Below are 22363 nucleotides of genomic sequence, written 5' to 3'. Positions count from 1 at the left end.
ATCATTTTGAAGTCATCAGAGCCCTCTTGTGGTTTGAATGAGAATGCAAAACTGAACTAAAATAATTTGGGCCTTGCTCAGTTGGGCCTTGCTCAGTTGCTTAAGGCAACCTTTGCATGACATGAAGACAAGCGTTAAATACAACTAATAAAACACGTATAATTGACAAAAGTCTTTTGATAAAGATCAGAGATTTTGATTGAAACTTGATCGTTATACTGTATACTTTGGTACCTTTAGCAATTTTGGGCATTTGCGACATTGCAGCAATTTTCCACAGATATATATTTTTTGTAGTTTGGTTTCCGTCATCACACACAGTATGTTCAATCCATCTGCACATTCACTTCAGAGATATTGATAACATCCAAGGAAGTACCACACACTTAATGGTGAAAAGCAGGTCTTTATTTCACACCACAGTGCCAAAATCGCATATTTTTGTATACGAGAACCTTATGCTTGAAATGTCATATACAACCAACTTGGGGAAAAATGAACACTGAACACATGGTATTCTTGGTACACAAAATGCAGAAAAAACAGTCAAACAACGATTATAAGGAGACAAATACTCTTTAGCTGAATTAATTTCCGTCCTTCATTTATGTAAGGTATGCTCCAGGACATTGAAGATGACTGATACTTAAAAAATGACATATGGCCGACTTGAACATGTGTTAAACTTGTCATATCAACTCCAACAGAACACCTCTACAAATTGTCCAATCAAGTATCCAAACCAGGAAATAATGACACAATAACAAAACTAAAACAAAAGCTAGGCATGGTTTCACAGTTGTCAACAATACTGAATTGTTGAGTATGTCACAAAGAAGCCATGCATGGACTAACAGCAATGCGTGTTGATGTTACCTTACATTTGCAGCATTAGTCACAAGCCCCAGAGTATCAGGAAACCAAATGATACACACAGATGGAATCCAACAGGACAAGCAACCAACATCAAAATGTGCATCAGAAAAGCTCTTCAATCTGCCGGCATACAATAATAAATCAAGTAAGAGAGACCTATACTAAAATAACTAGTGCTGTGTTGGTGCAATGGGTAATGTAGAGCAGTACAACGTAACTGCACCCCAAACCAAGTCAAATAAAAAATCTGATAAAAAAAATTAACATCTAATTATTAGTGTTAAAGTGCTTTTGAGAATTTCAAGAAAATGTATAATGAACTGATGTGAAGAGAATGAAATGCAAAGCATATATCACATTAACATTTATATACCCTTGTTCATCCCCTTGTTCCACATCCTAAAAGAACTCCTTGGACCCCATGAAAGATTGACAAAAGAAATTGCATGGTATAACTGTAGACTTAAGTTTGTTTTGTCTACATCATAAAGAGGAAACGCCAATGCAATCAGTTGGTTAAAACTGGTTAGTAGCCGGGCGTTAAAACTCTTTTAAGCACCTTACTGTGTTAAAATTGTACAAAATATCAACACAATGATATTCTGACAAACCTACTGCGATTGAATTTGGCCTGTGCTGCATTTATTGCAAAGCGCAATCAGGGGTGATATTGATAAATAACATTAGCATCTTGGCATGGGTTTTGTTTGAACAAGCATTATTACTGTGTCAATTTCCAGGATTATATATACTATATATACTCCAGAGTTGAAGCTACACATTTTACAGAGAAGGATAGTTTACAATGCATGTTTAATTGTGTTGTTCTCTCAGTGGAAGCTAGGAAGGGAGGTAGTCAGCAAAAAACAAACAACAAAAAATTTTTATTATTCATTTCTAGACATTTTTACGTTGAATGCATATAAAATAAAATGCATAAAGAAAAACTGTTAAGTAAAAAAACCCCAAACAAACAAAAAAACACTCATTACCATTCACAGAACTTAAATGATGTTTTGGAAGCACATTGGATATTCAAAGTACAGCTTAATTTACAGGCTCAGTCACATATTCTTTCAATCACAAACTATTGCATCAAATGCTAAAATATAAATGAACACAAATCAACACCAACAACATATATAAAATAAGGCAGCATTTGGCAGGTTCGTATGGCATACGTGGTACTAAAATTCTCCCTTCCTTTTAGCACACTTGAAAGCAAGGTAAGCGGCAAACGTGCAGGAAGGAGGTGTGTTGAAGAGGGAGGGAGCCAGTCAAAGCCAGGTCTGAGGCGTTTTGCTGCAATTATACGAAAGCTGTGCCAAAAGCACAGAGAAAGTACCACAGGACTCAGTTCTACACTCTAGTTTTAGAGAAGCTGCAGTGGACATCTCTGCATCCCAATGTGAGTGGATGCCAGAGTTTGCATCATACTCCACATTTTTTTTAAGCAAAAATAAAGCAATAATAAGGCGTAATGATAGAGAAACAGCCTTGAGTGACAGGCTTCATATCATGTGCACTTCCCATGAGTTGAAATCAAAGAATGTTGTCTGAACTTTGAGACTTTGGATTCTCTAGTTCTCGTCCCATATTTTGGCTTATTACAGATATAACTTTCAAGAGCACATAGTGGCCAAACACTTCAGGGGGCCAGGAAAGTAATGAGTCTTATTTGTTAAGAGAGAAGTCACCTGCTTTATCATATTGCACTATGTGGGTATGGTTACCACGACTGAGGCTGGCTCTTTTTAATCCACGCTAATCATGTTCATATGAACCATTCAAATCACCCCACCTCATTCCTAACACTACCTCCTATATATCTTTATCCTTAATAAATAATGAAAACCAAGGAGGTAAACATGCAACCCCAGCTTTCCTATCCTGAGTCCATATTGAAAGGGCAGTATAGTAAAATGGGGTCACTAGGGTAGTGGGTGTGGTTTTGGGTGGAGTTTGAACTCCCCCCAAGCTGATGGGGCTGGACCTTCACTTATATCTGGAGCGCACCTGCAGAATTGTGGGTGTCTGCTCCATGATGCGCACCAACAGCCGGTCGATGTAGTCCTCCAGATCCCGCACCTGTACCTTCATCTTCTTTATCTCTACTTCCCTCTTCTCCAGCAACGCCCCCTGCTTCGCCATCTCTGCCCCCTTCTTCTCCAGCTCTGCCTCTCGTTGCAGTAACAGGGCAATGATTTCGTTATTGGTTAGGTGGTCATACTGGGCTGCTCTCTCTGAAAGAGACTGTTCAGGAGAAATTGAGAGATGTGTAAAGATGTTCTCCTTCACATTTACTTCTCTGAAAGAAGCATTACATTTTTGTAATCAAAATTCAGACCTGTGAACAAGTTATTAAAGGGTCTGTTCACCCAGAAAGAAATGAAGGTGTTCCCACTTACCCATACTATCGATCCTTCCAAATACTTTTGGAAAGATGTGATGAATTTTCTAGAGTCAGAAGTTTCTGCCAAAGCAGACCAGTATTCTGGGGCATTTATCTCCAGAATACTAGTGTGCTTTGCCGTAAGCTTCTGCTTGACACAGTTAGTGAGTCCGGCAATAGAAGAAATAGTTCTGGATTAAAATTTGCATTTTTGAGCTCTGTTGATGTTCGTGAGTAACAGTAGCATTACATTTGGAAAGAGACGTAGAGGTACATTCAACCATGATGCTGCATCTAAAAAAGTAGAGTTTCGTCACATCAGTGAAACTATCTAGATGGATAATTTTAATACATTTTAATACTAGAACTAAAAAGGTCAATTGAGGTCCATTATAAAAAAAGTAGTAAAATCTAGAAACATCCCAGCAAAACTGTATCTGGATGGATACATAGAACTTTGGGTAAGTGGAAACATACAGTGCACACAAAGCACATAATGTTTGGGACAAAAACCCATCATTTATTTATTTGCTTCTGTACTCTAAAATTTGAGGTTTGTAATGAAAAAAAATCATGTGTGGTTAAAGTGCACATTTTAATAAAGGTTATTTTAATACATTTTTGTTTCACCTTGTAGAAATGACAGCAGTGTGTGTACGTAGTCCCCTAATTTCAAGGCACCATTGGGACACAGCAATGTTGTGTGAAAGAAAGTAGTCATATTTTGCATTTTGTTGCATATTCTTTGCATGCCATGACTTCCTGGAAATGACATAAAGCCATTTAGCCAATACAAGTGTTCTACACTCTATCAGCATAATTTACAGCTGAATCCCCCCCCAAGCTTTAGTATCCCTTGTAGGACAACCTGAAAATAAGACATCCAGACACTGATGCTAATAGATCACAAACAGGAATGGCATGTAAAGGATATGGCACAAAATACCAAAAATGACTACTGTCACCTACATACCATTGCAGTGTTCCAAACTTTACGGTGCCCTGAAATTGGAGGACCATGTATAAATTTCTACATGGTGAAACCAAAGACCCTTTATTAAAATCTGACAATGTGCACTTTAAGCACATGTGTTTTTATATTATAAATCTGAAATTCTGGCATACAAAGGCAAATAAATAAATGATGGATCTTTGTTCCAAACATCTTTCCGTGAGATTTAGCTGAAGCATAATTGGGTTATGCGCAGCAAGAAAATGATCCAAAACACAAAAGCCAACGCAGAACCCAACAGAGATGCTGTGGGAGGGCCTGAAACAAGCAGTGCATGCTTGAAAACCGCAGTTCGGCAAAGAAGAGTGGGCTAAAATTCCTCCACAGTGATGTGAAAACTGCTCACTATATTTTTGCGTTGGTTGACACTTCTATTCAAAACCTTTAACCTCAACATCTCACCTGTTTCAAAACCAATCTCAATGTGATTTTGCAGGTCTACTACAATGGCAACGATCTCGCCAAATACTGATATTGGCATTGCTACATTGCACCATTTCTGCTTTACGGATACCCTAAAAATAGCACAACATACTTTCTTGCACAAAAATAACTCAATTTAAATCCAACGGTTCCCACCACTCATTCTGTGGGTAATTCAAAAATATATGTGATAATTTCATGATCTCTTCAACAGGCTCATCCCTTGTTTAAGGGTGGCCTTAGCAAGGGATGAACTGACTTAAAAAAAATTCCATTTACATTTGAATTGAGTCTATTCAGGCTCCATGTCACCAACCTCCTCTGGGATATAAAGGAGCTCTCTCAGAGGTGAGACTTGAAATCCTTCTGCCAGGCATTCCCAGCAAGGCCTCACTACACATTTGGGCCTATCTCGTCTGTCTCGCAGCTTCCCCCACCATCTGATCCAATTCACCAGCAGATGGTGATCAGTTGACAGCTCAGGTCCTCTGAGTGTCCAAAGAATATAACCACACATCTGCTGAAACAACTACAAAGTCTATCATTGACTTTAGGTCTAAGTTGTTCTGGTACACTTGCTACAGACAAGCCATGATGAGCACCAATAACATAACACTGTTGGGTTCAAATCAGAGAGGCCATTCCTTACAATCACACCCCTCCAAGTCAACATGTGTATTGATGTCTCCCAGGAGGATGTCTCCTTCTTTCTCCAAGAAGGCTGAATACTATGAAAATAACAGTTTTTGACATTACATAATTACGCTACATTACATTACCTTACATTACATACGGTGGCCTGTAGCGTAGTGGTTAAGGTACATGCCTGGGACCCGCAAGGTCACTGGTTCAATCCCCAGTGTAGCCACAATAAGATCCGCACAGCCGTTGGGCCCTTAAACCTGCATTGCTCCAGGGGAGGATTGTCTCCTGCTTAGTCTAAAATCAACTGTAAGTTGCTCTGGATAAGAGCGTCTGCCAAATGCCATTAATGTAATATAATGTAATGGAAATAACAGTTTTCCTCCCTGCCATTCAAAAAACAGTTGAAATTAGACTAACCCTCCGACTGCCAGACGACTGCGCTAACTGCCTGAGCCATGTCGCCCCCATTGTCAGGTTTTAAGTTTTTTACATCCATATTGGGTGAGCCATGTAGGAATTTCAACCCCCCAGTAGTCCCCCCCAGTTTTAGGGGACAATATTTTGTTGCAAAATCCTTGCAATAAATGACTGATTGAAGTCTATAACCAAAAGACATCACCAGATGCTGGGTATCTGTCCTGGTGATGCTCTGCCAGTCCTGGTCAGTCAAGAACATTCCACTTTTTGGCCTGAAAAAAACTCATTGGTTGCTTTGGCTGTATGTTTTGGATCATTGTCCTTCTGCATGATGAAATGATTGAAAACACTTCAGCCAAAATGTCAGAAGAAACTCCAATGCCTACCTTAGTACTGTCATCCTCAGGCTCGACTGTCTGGGATACTCGCCCTGGTTTCATGGTGGACTTGAACTTCTCCAAACCACTGACCAGTACTGAGCGGCCCTCTGGCTTCTTTTCTCCCTGGAGGGCTGAAGTGGTCAGTGGCTTCACTGGGTGGGGGCTGAAGATAAAACAGGTAAAGGGGTGGAGAGGGAATCACTGAAGTTAAGTTTGGGAAATACCTTACCATGACCTCATCCAAGCTCAGCTCAGAGTGAAGGTCAAAACTTCATTCTGAAGAACACAGGTTTGATGTATTGGATTGAACAGTGAATACTGCTAGCAGAAAAGTTCAATATGAGCAATTGTTTTAAGCCACTTGATAGACAGCAACTCCCTTGGCATGGAATATTGTGTTCCACTATGGCATATACAAATCAGTTTTGGGGTGTGGTTAAAATGGGCTTACAGACTGGTAATGCTCAATCAATGATTTTAGGAGTGCCCCAGACATCAGTTAAAAACCTCCTGGGCAAATAGCCCCCCCCTGTCATTTGTCTGACAACAGGTTCATCCTTGCAGAAGTGCATAGTTCTACTAACATATGCTGACGAATCAGAGAGTAGGGCAGAGTAAACTAGGTGATAAGAAAAGCAGGTTGTTAGAAAAGCAGCCAGTGGATATCAGGTGGAAAGATCCTGAGGAAAGTGAGAGGCCCACTTTTGAATGACAGTCATGCACATTTTCCATCTCATGCTCCATGTGGCAAGAAACCAGGGATCAATACACCACTTTGAAAATTCAGGATCAGAATCAGGAGTCATGAGTCATGAAAAACCTTTCAGGGGAAGTTTATTTTAGATGTGATAAACTAAAGAACTAAAAACCTTAAGCCCTTCATGCTGATCTGTGTTCTTGTAGCCCAACCCCAACAGGTGTTTAGGGGGACCCTGATGAGATTCAACCAGTAGCTAAAACCATGAAACAAGGAGGGCCATTTTCTACATGTGTTAAATAGCGCACAATGTTCTCTTGATGCAATTAATTTATGTCAGACTGTTCGCCCAAGTATCAAGATTGCCAGTTAGAAAGCCAAAGACTGATCCTTCCAATCCTTCCATTTTCGATTCTAGAATGACCCCTTATCTCTATGGACACATCAGTGAGTTGGCATTGGCTAGAACAAAGACACGGGAAACACACTGCAATGGGAAGCCAGTGGTGGGCAATCATTCACCGACTCTCACCTCACCAGCAGAGTTCAACAAACACCTCTACAATTCAACAGCATAAACAGGAAGTGGAAGGACAGGAAGTGACTTAGAAATTTAGACATGCTGCACACACCCAATTTACATAAACATCAATGTCACACGAGGATGTGAGATAATGTACCCAAATGCACATCCCATTGAAAATGCAACAATGGAATAAATATATGGAATATGGTCCTGGAAGTATGTGAATATAATTCATGAGAAAAGTGAACATGATTCACATGAGAAAAGGACAGAATGCACTACATTACATTTTATGTGATTGTGATATTGCAATAAAATTGTGTCCTCTGTCCCTGGTTTAGACTTACATTTAATTAGAATACCTGTTTCTTTTCCCACCAAAACTGACCTGTGCTGAACTGTCATGTATCCAAAACAATATTCAATGTATTTGACAAATATTAATTGTCAAATTGGTGTAATTATATATAGAAATATCAGAATATAAAAAAATAATTAAGGCTGTCAAAATTACTGTTAATGTATGTTATTATTTTTTACATTACATTACATTTTATTTAGCAGATGCTTTCATCCAAGGTGAAGTACAGAATTTGAAAAGGATAATGCATTTAGTTTTTGATCAGATTAATGCATGCAATTCATTATAAATCATTTTAAATTTCTTTCTTTTTTTTCAAACGTGTTTTTCAAGATTTCCCTTGCTCAATGCTTTTTTCCCTGATGGTTGACACTGAGGTAGCAGCACAAGTGGTGTCTGGTAAGTTCAAAATTGCTGGCTATGGCAAGGCCACCAAAGCAGATGCTTTATTTACATGACTAGCTAGCAAAATGGACGGTTGTGAGGAGAAGCTGGTTCCTATGGTAACAAAGTTTACTGTCAAACATCAACGGACAAAGTTCTCTCAACAGAGACTTTGTTGCAAGACACTTTGTTGTCGAAGCATAAATGAGCTTTAAGTTGTATCTGCTATAACCACCATGGTAGAAGGTTAAACAAGAAGTTAATATGATTGACATACAGTAGTATTGTCCTAGTTAACATTCATTCTGGTGGTAGCATAACTGGGCTGGAGTTAAAACCCAGTAACAGCATGTTTTTCATTGAATTTCAACATCTGATAAAACAGTCATTTTGATTTTAAGAAATGTCATAGATTTTAACAACTGCAAATGTTACACTAATTTGACCTGGTTTGTGCTCTACTTTTTAGCCAAATCTTTAATCGGGCCCTATATTAAATAAACAGAAGATACTGGAATTCTTGTAATGGGATGTGTACTCTAAGAATAAAATAAGTTCAGTATACCCAAACTGGGTATTTTTTTTATATGAAGAGACAATAATTGTTAATAACCTGTGCAGCACAACTATGAACTTTGAGATGACAATGCAATGCATGGTGGGCTCATTGTCATGCATAATGAATGCAATAGCTGAAATAGATGGATTGGGCAAAATTAAAATGGGAGAGGGGAGGGGGGCTGGTGGCTCTCCCCTTAGTGGGGCATTTGCATGTGGTCTCACCTGCTCTCTTGGTGGGACAGGGAGCTTGTAGCCCGGCATGTCTCCTTGGGCAGAACTGTGTGCGCTGAGCCAATCACACGTGGAGCAGTGGAGGAGGGGGTAGCAGTGGCCTGGGCGGTCCCTGCTGTTGGCCTCACAGTGGGGGGGATTAGGACGGGCAGGGGTAAGAGGGCAGACTGAGCATTAGATTTAGCTGCTGGGTATGGGGCGGAAGAAGCCCAAGGTGCAGAGCCATGCAGTGGGAGCCTGGGTTGCGTCTGACTTCTGGAGCTTGGAGCCACTTTGGCATGAAGATCCTCAAAGCTGATCTTCTGCGTGTTTTTAGAGAGAGGGTATTCCAACACAACAGGCTCTACATACCCATACTTCCTGCAATGTACAGGCTCCTGGCTTTCTTTAGATTCCTCATTCACATGTTGACCTACTGCTGTGGACTCGTAAAGTCTGGGGGGTTTGGCCGGTGGCTCACTACCTTCCTGCTTGTCACATTCATCCTGCTGTAATAGTCCAATGAGAGAAGGAACATTCTGGGAGCATGTAGCCTTGAACAAAGGCCCATCCTTTGCCTCTGTGTTCGAAAACATCGAAACTTCACTGGTGTTTTTCACAGGATGAAGAACATGTTCATTCTCAGTGGTTTCCCCAATGGTTTTATCTTCAGCAGGAGAACAGGAGATAAGTGCTCCTTGTTCACGAACAGTTCTCAGCTCATTTGTTTCTAGACAATGGCTTATCAACGGGCTGTTGCAGTAAAGGTGATTTGCAGAAGCTTTGTGTGATGTCTTCAAGTTTGAGTTATCATGTTCTTCCATAAGATTTCCTTGAAACATGTTGCCAAGATGTGAGTCACCAGACTGAGCATCTAAAACAATTGGAGACTGTTCAAAGGTATTACCTAGGCCCACTTCTGCAGCCGAGGCCTTTCCGGGCATCACTGAAACCGTCTTTTGGTCTCCAGGTGGCAATTCTGTCTGCGAGCATTCTTTGCCAATGACCCTTATGTTAGCATTCCCTGTGTCTGTGTTTCCAAAGTGAGTGTTGTTTGTTTGTGCTCCAGTCAGAGATGAGAAATGTCCATAAATACTTGCTTCCACAGAAGTCCCAAGGGGATGCCTGACCTCAGATGAAGAAGCTTCCACTGGTTCTGTAGAAATATTGAAATCTGATTCCATGTCCAAAACTTCAGCAGCATTTCTGGTAATCCCAAATGTCGATCCCACATTTGGACCAGGAGAAATGGGCATGCAGCTAATTGCATCACCATAATCCACTGACACCATGGTAGCAGGATTTCGGAAGGTGTTTGATGTCAAACTGTGGCATTTATTCAGGTGCACTTTGTCAGGGAGGAGTCTGGGAACAGATAGAGACAGGCCAAAATCTTTGTCTGTGTTGTTGTTTATCTCAAAGACATTATCAATCCTGGCATCGCAAGAAAGAGCAGAGTTAGTACTAGCAAGCTGTGAATCACAAACATTTTTATTGGGGATATGCATGTTCACTTCTGAATCCATCATTTTGGTGCTAGTAGTGCTTGGGTGGACAGTGGTAATATTAGGAACAGGCTCAAGTATATTAGCAGAAGTGACATGGGACTTCTGATTAGCTGTACACACTCTGTGTGTTGGAACAGTGGCAGTGGAATCAGTCTCATCAGTCTCTGATTTATTACGGTATATTTCTGACAAAAGTGAAGGAAGCTTGTCTTCCACTTCTATGAAAGTATTGCTTGTGAAACCTACTTCATCTAATACTTCAGGCACTTCTAAGGCAAAGAACTCAGGTGTGCTGCTTAGGTTTGTTTCATTGTTGGGCCCTTGTTCCACAGAAGTGTGTCCTTGTTGAAACCTGTGGTTCCTTGACAGGCCCTCAAGGTCACAGCCTGATACTGTTAGACCAGCTTGTTGCAAAGCTGAGGACTTGCGAGAGAAACTCTTCACTGGACATTCACGCACATGCCCTGACGATGGATCAGAGTTGGAGGGTTTCATGAGTGGTTCCGTCATTTTGCCTTTCTCCTCTGAAAGGTCCTGGAATGAGCAAGGGGTGTTTCTCTTGCGTTCCCCCTCCTTGCGGTGTAGCATGGAGGCCGCGTCTGTCTGAGACAGCAGACATGCCTCCTTCTTCACTGCTAGCTCCTGGGCCCTGTCCAACCAGCTGTCACTGCGGCACTCTTTCACCGGAGTCCTCACAGGCCAGCGTGGGGGAAGGGGCGGGACTTTCCCAGATGGGACCGATGACTCATTGACCACAGTCTCCTCTGCAATCCCATCCACAGGCCACTCCTTGGTCCCGCCATTTCTTCTGTGACTGAGGCCTCGCGGTGACTTCAGCCTGCTTGTCGCAAAGGCTTCGAACGACTCGTCCCACTCGCAGCCGCTCTCAGACAGGGAGCGTGTGGTGAAGGGGTTGGGGGAGGAGTTAGATGTTCTGGAGAGTAAGGCAGGAAGAGATCTCTGTCGGGATACACCCCTGGGCCGCTCCCTTTGTGGAACAAATGGTTTCTGAGGCACTGCGTTGAGGGTTGTAGCAGGGGCATTGGGCCTGGAAGGGGCGGCTGTGGAGAGCCAGAGGGGAGAGCTGGAGGGGCGGGGTGGAGTAGGTAGGGAACATTTTACTGCCTGGTCAGCTAGGAGCTCCTCATAGAAGGGGTTGCACTGCAGACGGGTGAGGAAGGGGTTGGAGGGGGATATGGGTGGGGTTGCAGGGGAGGGGGTGAAGGGATTAGCATTATGCCCGCTGCCTGGTGAAGCAGAAGCAGGGGAGGGGCAAGGCAGCAAGTGAATAGGGGAGCAAAGTGAAGGGTGACAGGGTGCATCTGTGCTGGTTTCTACCATAGGAGACACTTCCTGGCTGTGGAGGGAAGGCAAACATGGTCCTCACAGTTAGTTCTGTGACAAAAATAATTTTACAGGACTTTCAAAGGAAATTATAATTTATCAAGATCAATAACAATAACTTATGTGCTGTTAAGCAGCCAAAACCTAAGGCTGAAAAAGTATTCTCCAATTTGGTGTCAATTTAGTGCCAGAAGTATAGGCATTCAAAATAAAAATTCAAAATTTAAATTAAGAAAATAATTTGAAAGCAAAAGTGAAGCAATGGGAGTTGAAATTAACAGTAAAGAAAATCTAAAAACCTGCATTGTATCAAATGTACTTCAAGTCAGTTTATCTGAAAATCAATTTGATATTTGCAAGCATTGTTCATGTTACAAATATGCTGGTGTCTTTGCTTGAAATTCCTTGCCTTGTGTTTAGAAGTTTTCTTTTTCTTTATTATTTGTCTTGAAGAAGAGGTGTTCACGAAATACGGCAAATTTACAACAGTGCTTACAGCAGCAATTTACATTTGCCAACCAGATACTGCAGTATCAATAATAGGAAAATTAAATTCAAGGGGAATGCATCCATCAGAATTCCAACTATCATTTATACTGGAATCACAATAGGATGATAAAACCTCAACATATAATATGATATAACTTCATCCTTTTCTCCCAGAAGAATTTTAGAATCATCTTCCCATGTTACTCAAACACATACAGATATTGCATATGACAGACTAATCTATGTTAAGGCTACTTAGAATATATAGAGCATTAAAAATACATATTTGCTGTCATTAACCTTTAGTATAATAGGAAATCAGGCTATTTCCACTTTTACTGAAATGTACACTTCACCTTCTTATATAGTGAGCAGATTTTCTAAAAATGACTACCTCTGGAACTTGATCATTTTAACTGGTAGTAAATAGGCCATAGGCAATCATATTTAATGGTAGCTAAAATGTTGTAATCTGATTTAAGCACAGAAAGGTAATAATTCTGCAATACACACAAATATATGAATCAGAAGCTGCTGATCAGTTGTGTACTTAGCTACTTCAATGTGGTTGTTTCTCATTTAGGAAATATCCAATCCACTATACATTGTGATGAGTGCCATTTATATATTGTATGTATTGTACTCAGTTGAGTGCAAATAAAAAAATGGAAAAACATGGTAACATGGCAATATATTTAAAACGTGCCTGGTGAGATGCACAGTTTAATTATGGGGTCCTAAGGAAGGGGTCCTTCGAAGAAAAAACTGGTTTCTGCTTTTCAAATAAATGCATTCACTTTTTACTTATTTTTGTATAGATTTTTTTTGATGCCAGTTAAAGGGTCAATTAAACAAACCAAGGTTATGACCACAGGCATCCCCTGAATATTGGGACCACTTTTAAGTTGCATATTCAGAGATGAGTCTTGGGTCAGGTGGCAAGTTAACGCGAATAGCTTCACATATCCTTCCCAGTTGTGACAACGAATGGATGAATCTCATACCGGATGTCATAGAGGAAAATTATACTGTCTGATCATCCCTTATTGGGCATTATCAGGGCAAACCAATTTTGGCCAGAATTCCTCAGCATTAGTAAATATGATGTACTATCTAGAGATGTGTACTAATCTGGAACATGTTTAGTCCTGTTTTATGATCATCAATTCAGTTCTACTGACGATATTACACTGATAATGTCCCATTATGTTTGGGACAAAGACACATTTTTACACTTCATTTAGTTCTGTACAGTGCATGATTTTAGATTTGTAATCAAACAATTAACACAATGGCAGCTTTTATTTAAGGGTATTTTTAAACATTTTGGTTTCACTGTGTAGAAATGACAGCACTTTTTAGATAGCCCCCCATTTCAGGGCACCCTAATGTTTCAGACATATTAATGTCATGTAAATGATGTCATGTTTAGTACTTTGCCGCATATGCTTTACAGGCAATGACTGCTTGAAGTCTGTGACCCATAGACATCACCAGGTGCTGAGAATTTTCTCTGGTGATATTCTGCCAGGCCTGTACTGCAGCCATCTTCAGCTCCTGCTTGTCGGTGGCTAGTTGCCTTAAGTTTTCTCTTCAACATATAAAATGCATTTTCAATTGGATTTAGAACGGTTAACTAAAGTCTATAGTTGGCCAGTCATGAATTTCCAGTTTTTGGCTTTGAAAAAGCTTTAGCTCTAACAGTATGTTTCAGATCATTGTTTTGCTGTAGGATGAAGCATTTGCTTAAACCTGAGCAAATAAGATGTTTTCTATACACTTCTTATACACTTTTATACATTCTGCTGTTGCTACCAGTATTACATAATCAAAAAAGTGAGCCAGCACCTGTGACAGCCAAACATGCCCAAACCATAACATCCCCACCACCATGTTTCCCAGATGAAGGGGTGTGCTTTGGATCTTGGGCAATTATTTTTTTGGCCTCCACACTTTGCTCTTGCCATCACAAGTGAATCTTGGTCTCATCTGTCCACAAGACCTTTTCCCAGAACTCTACAGGCTCTTTTAGGTAGTTCTTAGCAAACTGTAAGCCAGGCCATCCTGTTTTTGTGGCTAACTAGTGGTTTGCAGCTTACAGCTAGTTTGCAGCTAGTTTGCAGCTAACTAGTGGTTTGCAGCTTTGTAATGTCTTCTGAGAGTAGTTACTGACACATCCATGCCTGCCTCCTGAAGAATATTTCTTGTCTGTCAGACAGGTGTTCGGGGGTTTATTTTCATTATTTGGAATCATCTGCTGTCCTTCGTCATCAACTAAGGTTTAGCATTCAACTAAGAACAAATGTCTCAGACTTTTTTCTTATTTCTCAGCTCTGGTTGTTGACAAATGCCAATAACAGACTCCAAAGGCAATCAAAAGCCAATAATCAAGACTAGATGAAGGCTCTCTGATACCAGCACTAAGGAAGGAATTTATTATTGAACACACCTGACTAATCAGACAGAAATCTTTCCCAACCATTATGGTGCCTGAAATTGGGGGGCGATGTATAAAAAAGTGCTGTCATCTAAAATAATGTGAATAAAATATATATATATATGAGTAGAAAAAAAAGAAGAAAAATGTGTCTTTGTCCATTATAGAGGACTGTACTGTATGTAGAGCACTGCATGAATAAAATATTACTATTCAGTATAAAACATGACACTTATTTTGATAACTATAATAATAACACTAATTTTACATGAGGGCTACCCATCCCCGGAGATCTACTATCCTGTAGGTGTTCACTCCAACCGTAACAAAGCACATCTTATTAAACAACTAGAGATCTCAAGCTCCTAATTAGTAGAAACAGATATGCCAAATTGGGTTGAAATGAAAACAGTAGATCTCCAGAAACAGGATTGGGCAGCCTTGGTTTAAATCATGAAATCATTAAATCATCATGATGGTGCAGCAATAGATTAGTGCTGCACCGATGCCCTGCCTGTCCTGTAGGAGAACTTAAAGGGGAAAATCTGGAGCCCAGACTCCAGACGGGAGTCAGTCGTGCTCACCTCGGCTTGTTCTGTGAATCCTTGGCACTGAACCATCCCTTATATCTCTCCTCAGGAAGGTGCGGAGCCTGCCCCTGCTCTGCCTTGGGCGTGTCAGAGCCCTTCCCTGCTGTCTCACTCCTCCCATGGGAGAAAAGATTCTTCTTCTGCTTCTTGCCCTCACTGGCTGAATCCGGCTTCACTGTCACGGTGGCGACAGTCCCCATGGTGGCCTCCGACGGCTGGCCAGAGGACTCGGCTTGAGCCGTGGCGGGGGGCACCTTCTCCTCCTTCCCGTCCCGGTCGAAAGACCAGCGGCGTGCGGTACCAGGGCTCCTGCGGGGGTCTTCGGCCCGGCGGGCGAGGTTCTGGAGGGAGCGTGAGAGCGGGGCACACTTTTGGAGCAGCCCCAGAGTGGCGGGCAGGGTGCTGGGGCCGGGCCCCAGCGGTTCGGCCCCGTACACATGGATGCCGTTGATGCAGAGAGAGGAGCGGGAGAGGGGCGCGTTCTGCGCCCGGAGCGTCTCCACGGCGCGGGGCCTGGGCAGGGCCACGGTGATCCTGCTCACCTCGTCGCTGAACGCCCTCTTGTGGGTCATCGGCTTTGGGGGAACCTGGACAGATTGCACTGTGGGGGGGGGGGGGGGAAGCAGGAGAGACAGATTTGGGTCGGAAAAATTAATAAAGAAGGGCATGGACCATTCCGACAGAGGAAGGTACAAATGTGCAAGTGGAAGCACAGATTCAGTCAACTCCATAATGTTTGGGATTACATTAATGGCATTTGGCAGACGCTCTCATCCAGAGCGACATACAGTTGATTAGACTAAGCAGGAGACAATCCTACCCTGGAGCACTGCGGGGCTAAGGCATGTACCTTAACCACTACGCTACAGGCCACCCGGTAACCAAAGCATATTAAAATACCCTGAAACAAAAGCTGAACATTTGCACTTCAGCCACATCTGAAATGTCTACAAATCTAAACTTCTTGAGTACAGAATCAAAAAAAAGTTTTAAAGTATTTGTCCTAAGATTTACGGAGCATGTTGTGAACAGAGCACTGGTTTTCAGTACAGAGCCAAATTTGTCCTCACTACATTCATCATCCCATTAAAGTGAGGATGTTTGTTGTTTTTTACTAACAACTGCCTTCGGCAATGTGTGCAATGTGCGTTGATTCAATTTCACAGCCATAGCCAAACACTTGTTCCCAAAACTAAAAAAATATCAAGAAATGCTTAAGGCGCAGAATGGGACAAGAGAGACTAAGCGAGTTATCCATACTTAAAATTGAGTGCGCTTGCTGGTGCATGCGCACTGCAAGTATGCGTGTGGACAATGTTATTGAAAGGGAGGGGGGCCCGCCACTGGTGTCTGACCCATAGACTGTAGAGAAATATGGACCAAGTGCCTGTTACGTTGCCCATGGGCTTGTGAAAAATGTTTTGAAGCCCGGGAAGTCAAGTTGACAGGCGGCACCATGTTGTACAACTTGGAGCCAGAGACTGCCACTCCGATGCAGCTCCTCCACAAAGTGTGTCTGAGAGTGATGTAATTGGTCAATCGGTAATCGTAACAATTGCATTCAAACATTGTTACAAGACCATTAATCCCTTCCTATCATTGAAAAAGGCTCACTTACATGTTGACTCACTCTCTGCCTGTGTTTATAATCCTTAAATTTGGTTTTCAAAATATGCAGTTGACAGCCGGCACTCTGTACCAAAACACACACTCATTGGTTGAGTTGAATTGGTTCTAACTGCCACAGTCAATGGCGTTTCAACATAAGCGCGTTTACAGAGAAGGGGTGGGATAAACAGTGTAATGGTTTGAGTGTGTTTGTTGCTGCAATTCCTCTCTTGGCCATTAGAAGTCCGAAATTATCTATTGTACCTTGGCAGATGGGGAGGCATTAGATTAATTTAAAAAACTGATTGCGACTACATTTTCCTGTGGGAAAAAATGCTTTACTGTATATATTGACCGCATAGTAACATTGAAAACGGGTGTGAATGACCTACGTATACTTGAGCTACCCACAGTGGCGCTAGTGAGCACCGTCTCTCAGCATGACCAGGAAATGAGCTTCAAAAAGAATCCCAGGTTTGGCCGCTTGGTCTCACCGTGGCTGCTGTCGGCTGGGTGGTTGCTGTCCTCGCTGGGGGAGTTGGAGAGGTCCGACACCAGCATGTTGACCCCAGCAGTGGGGCTGAGGCTCCCTCCTGGAGACGAGGCCCCACTGCACTCCGAGGCCAGCGAAGTGCTGGACTGCACGTCCGACGACCGCCGCAGCCTGCCCTTCAGGAAGAAGCTCTTCACCTTACTCCTCCGACCCTCGTCGTCATCGTCCGTGACCTCCTCCCCCGAGATGCGCCTCCCCCCGCCCGACAGGATGGCGTAGCCTCCCGGCACGATGGCGGAGGCTGACTCGGCGTCCCCCCGCTTCTTGCCCGCCATGCGGTCCTTGAGCTTGCCGAAGGCAGACCGCGGCTTGTCTTTGACGGAGAGGTCAAACATACTGGCAGTCAGGTTGTTCCGGGTGAACTGGACCGTTACCTGGAGCTCCCCCCGCTCCTTCTCCTTTCTCCCTGACTTGGACCGCAGCTTATACCATCTGGAAACGGAGGTGGTAAACATAGTAAATTATTTATATAGCTCTTTTGTACAATTGATGCCTTTCATTGAGTTTTGCTCAGGGACACTATGACACACCCAGGGCAGGGGATCGAACTGGCAAGCCTCCAACTGTCAGATAATCGCTCTTATGTCCTGAATCTGCTGCAGTCACAGATACCGACACATTAATGATTAGCTAAGACCGATCATAATTATGCAATCAAGGAAAAGAAATGCCCTCATTCACGGAATGAGACCCTATAAAAATCTATTATTAATTTGTGCATTTTAACTATGACCCCTCTCATCAATCTAAGGTTAGATATGGAGTACCACAAGGATCTGTGCTTGGGCCCTTTCTCTTCTCTTCATATATGCTTCCCCTGGGACAAGTTATTTGCAAACATGGCATTAACTTCCACTTCTATGCAGACGACGCCCAGTTGTATCTATCAGTCAAACCTGAGGAAGTTGTTCAGCTGTTGAAGATGGAGGCTTGTCTTATAGAAATAAAGGAATGGATGACCCACAACTTTTTTCTGATAAACTCTGATAAGACAGCCATAATGGTAGTGGCGCCCAAGTCCCTGAGATCTAAATTATCTGACTATAAGCCTAACATTGAAAGCCTCCATCATTTCAAGTGCTGTTATCAAAGATCTTGGTGTTACTTTTCATCCAGATCAGAAAATACTGTCCTTGCATGATGCAGAAAAGCTATCCATGCTTTTGCTTCCTCAAGATTAGATTACTGCAGATGGCTTCCTCCACTGAGTCAGGTTCTGTTTCTTCCTGTTAGCCAAGTTAGCCAAAATGAAAGGTATAATAAAATGATGATAGTAATGTAGGGACAGATACATTTGTTGGCTAGTTTCCTGCTTACATATACTATTCCCTTGACAAAAGAAAAAAAATATTTCCTAGAATGCAAAATTTAAGTACTTATCTTCGTATGGCCATAAAAGTGCTAAAACTAACAGTTAGGCTACTGGGAACAATAAGACCAATTCTCTTCATGTGTAACTTATTTGAGGTCTGAGAGCTGAAGTGGGGAATAAGATACAATTGTGGCATATTGTAGATTGCTATATCTTTACATTTCTGTGCTCTACAAAAAATCTTGATTTGCATTTATTTTGAGCTCTTGGTCTTTGCCTCATTTTTTTGGTGATGAACATGTAATCAACAATAGACCAAACAATACCAAACACCTCCATAAGTAACTCATGTTATTAATTTGACTGTTGTTCTTTGTCTAGCGTGGCTTTCAGCAAAAAATAAACAAAGCCGTTTTCATGGTCTTGGCAACAAACCAAACCGCCTGCTGTTTGCCTGCTGGCCAAAGCAGGCGAAAAACAGCTTGGGTTATTTCTCTGCAACCGTAGGTTGAAACCGCCGACTGACGCAAAGAAGGAGCTTGTGGTGCTGTCTGAACTTTGTGTGACCATTCCGCACAAGGCACTTGGCTTCGCTTCAGTGAACGTTGGCATTCTCACCCGGAATTTCTTCTAAAATCTCCCTTGCAGCTAAATTACTTTTTGAAAGAAAACAAAGGTATGCACTCCAAAAAGGTCTTCACACAAAGCCTTTACATGCTAAACTTGGATTTAAGTAACCAATCCCAGGTCTCTTTACTTCAATAACCATATATTTTCAGACAACAGCTTCTAAGATTCAGCTATGAAATGTTGAATCCTGGGAAATGCCTTTCACATGCAGAGAAGACCACTGACCAGCAATGGTTGGCTATTGGATTATTTGTGGAAATAAATAATGTATAATTAATTTTCAAGCAATTAGAAAGTACTATATTTGAACAGTAGTATCACAAATGTGTTTCATAGATGCAGTCTATTACACAGCATAAAAAATACCAAAACACAGCATAGCTGAATTATTGAATGAATATACACAATAGAGATTAGGATTCAGAGACATCAATATGCATGATCCATAGTTGAAGGTTTTTCATAAAATATTGTCGTACAACAAATTGATCAAACTTGAATTTGAATGTACGCAATCGAGGTAACCCTCCATTCCATCAGTCATATCAACACAAAAAGATCCGAACCAAGGCCGAAATCCTCCTCTCACATCAGAAAGCACAAAAAGTTCTGAGTCTGCTGCACAGACCTTTACAAGAACCCAAAATGACTGTCCAGATTCTCCCCTTCAAACATAATGTAACCACATCATGTAAGTTTCATTGAGCATGCAGTTTGTGGTGTCCAGAGAAGGCTAAGACCTTGATGTGTTCTGCTAGAAGAAGCGCAACACTGTGCGTGTAAAATAAAGTGTAGCGAGCAGATGTCCAAGTGTCTAATGATAAAAGTAACAGCCGTGGGTCCAATCGTCTTGGCTCCTGTTTACTTTCTATATTTATTTGGATTATTTGGCCTCTCTTGGCATCTTTCTGTGTCCTTCTGTCAGTTCACCATCACTATTTTCTCCTGCTCATCGGTGGCTGCTCAAGGTTACCCATTGTCTTCTGAGTATTTTAATTCAGTATTTAAATTATTAATGCTTCTTCCTCTATTACTCTAACTGACTAAACCAGGGCTAACTTCACAAAAAGCAAAGAGTGCCACAGGGTAAGGCAAAACCTGATCCTGGAGAGCTACATCACTTACAGGACTACTCCTGGAGGGAGCATCCAAGGCTGATATTTATTCCAGATCTATACGACATTGTTTTGTAGCTCAAAAGAAAGCCCAAAGTTCTTATGGGATCAAGGTTCTGGGAGTGTATTCATTGCATCCGCGCCCTAGAGCCATTTCAGGACAAAGGGGCACGTTTAACAATCAGCAGATCCAAAAATGGAGGAGTTTGCAAAGCCAATCTCCTAGACTGAACCATTGCTACAATCTCACTCAGCATGCCTTGGGACAGCAGCAGGATTCCATTCTAGTTGTGAAAGGCAGCCAAACCAAAGAGAACAAAAACAAGGCCAAGAAAAGGATCTCAAAACTTTCTGGCCTTAATAATGTGAAGTGAAATGAAGACCATTTGCCAGCAGCGGTATTTCAATATTTGAATGTATTTTTAAATTAATTTAGTACATATTTTAATTTATTTGAAAATAATTGAATGTTTTTAAATGTAAAAATTTTACATTGTGGCAGTTACAACTGTTTTTTTTTTGTTTCAGATTTTTCCCCTTTTAGCTCCCAATTTGGTTGCCAATTGTATGCTGTTTATCTCAATCGCCCATGATAATTGAGGAAAACACCGCTACAACCCTGGCAGCCGGAAGATCTGCACTCCTTCTTCAAACTGCATCGTCTCGAGCCCCGGACAGTGATTCCGAGGCGATCAGAGCGCTTTTGTATGCGGCGATCCTCCCTGCCGAGTCCCTCTCCCCATGCTGCTCCGTCTACTCATGCCCAGCCATACTCACACCCTGGTCCTCGTGCGCAACTGCATCAAACTGATGCCTGCAGCAAGGTCTGATGCCTTAACCATAGGGCCGCGGTGGTCCGATGCGCCACATGTACGTAGTTACAATTGATTTAACAGATATGTTTGCAAATACTATAGGCTCAATATGTGGGCTAGAACAACCAACCAACACAAACACACTGGTAACAGATTAATGAGCACCCTGAATGAATTGGCTACAACGAGGTTACAGTATTTCAACTTACATTTTAACTACAGTTTAGAAACAATAAACCCACTACACAACCCATCATAATTGCAAATATTATTACAAAATTGTCAAAAACAAACCTGTATCCAGTTTATAGCTAATGACCTGTGCCATAGCTCTAGCTAAAGAGGCACAGATAGCTCCTGTATGGCAACCCTGAAAGCCCAGGGTTGACAAAGATGATGCTTCAAATTAACAATCTGCTTGTAAGGCAAAATAGGCAGATTCCAAATGAAAACATGAATGGCATAATTATATTATATCTATCTTGAGAAATTGATACCGGATTACAGTTTTCATGTATATACTGGCACTGCTATATAAAGTTTTATTATAATAATTAATATAATTATAATAATAATAATATAATTATAATACTATTTCAAAGGGTTACTCCAGTCTACTCAAGTACATTCTCTTTTGAAAAATTGCAAAATGACTACTTACAGATCTATAATGATACATCCATTTTGGTCTGAAAATCCACAGAATTTACTACATTTACAAACATATCGATAAATCTTTCCTGTTGGCAGGTATGCTTTCTGGAATACGTTTATGCTTGCTGCCACAGCACACAGCACAAGCTAAACAATAAATAGGCCTAAGTAGACACTTGTTATTCATGCTTCTATATAATTACATAACCACTGCACCATAATTCCAAGACTTTAATCATCATTTGAGTTCTGGAGTGGAAAGAAGAGGGGAACATATGAGCTAAAGTGGTCATTTAAGACAGAATTTAGAAAGCTATGCGTGATGAGGGGAAATGTTTGGAAATGTGCCTCTTTTGTCAGACTCGCCGCATAGTTCACATTTTTTCTTCTTTTCAACTCAGAACTTAGCACTAAACTAAAACTA

General features: G+C 41.5%; 1 protein-coding gene across 2 annotated transcripts in view; it reads right to left on the bottom strand.

The window, feature by feature from the left end:
* Window positions 1-386: 386 nt before the first annotated feature.
* Window positions 387-22363, bottom strand: part of rab11fip5b (RAB11 family interacting protein 5b (class I)) — a 36189-nt gene continuing 14212 nt past the window's right edge. Inside the window, exons 2-6 of one of the 2 annotated variants that reach the window (XM_061252281.1) lie at window positions 17355-17845; window positions 15247-15853; window positions 8897-11749; window positions 6152-6308; window positions 387-3129 (exon numbers count right to left, since the gene is read on the bottom strand). In XM_061252281.1, coding sequence (XP_061108265.1) covers window positions 2872-3129; window positions 6152-6308; window positions 8897-11749; window positions 15247-15853; window positions 17355-17845 — 4366 coding nt within the window. In that variant the 3' untranslated portion in view covers window positions 387-2871. The remainder of the gene's footprint in view (window positions 3130-6151; window positions 6309-8896; window positions 11750-15246; window positions 15854-17354; window positions 17846-22363) is intronic. The other variant, XM_061252282.1, reaches the window with a different exon arrangement.

Source organism: Conger conger, chromosome 8 (genome assembly GCF_963514075.1).
Source record: "Conger conger chromosome 8, fConCon1.1, whole genome shotgun sequence".
Lineage (NCBI taxonomy): Eukaryota > Metazoa > Chordata > Actinopteri > Anguilliformes > Congridae > Conger > Conger conger.
The sequence above is the reverse complement of the archived record's forward strand: the minus strand, read 5'-3'. Positions and strand labels throughout refer to the sequence as shown.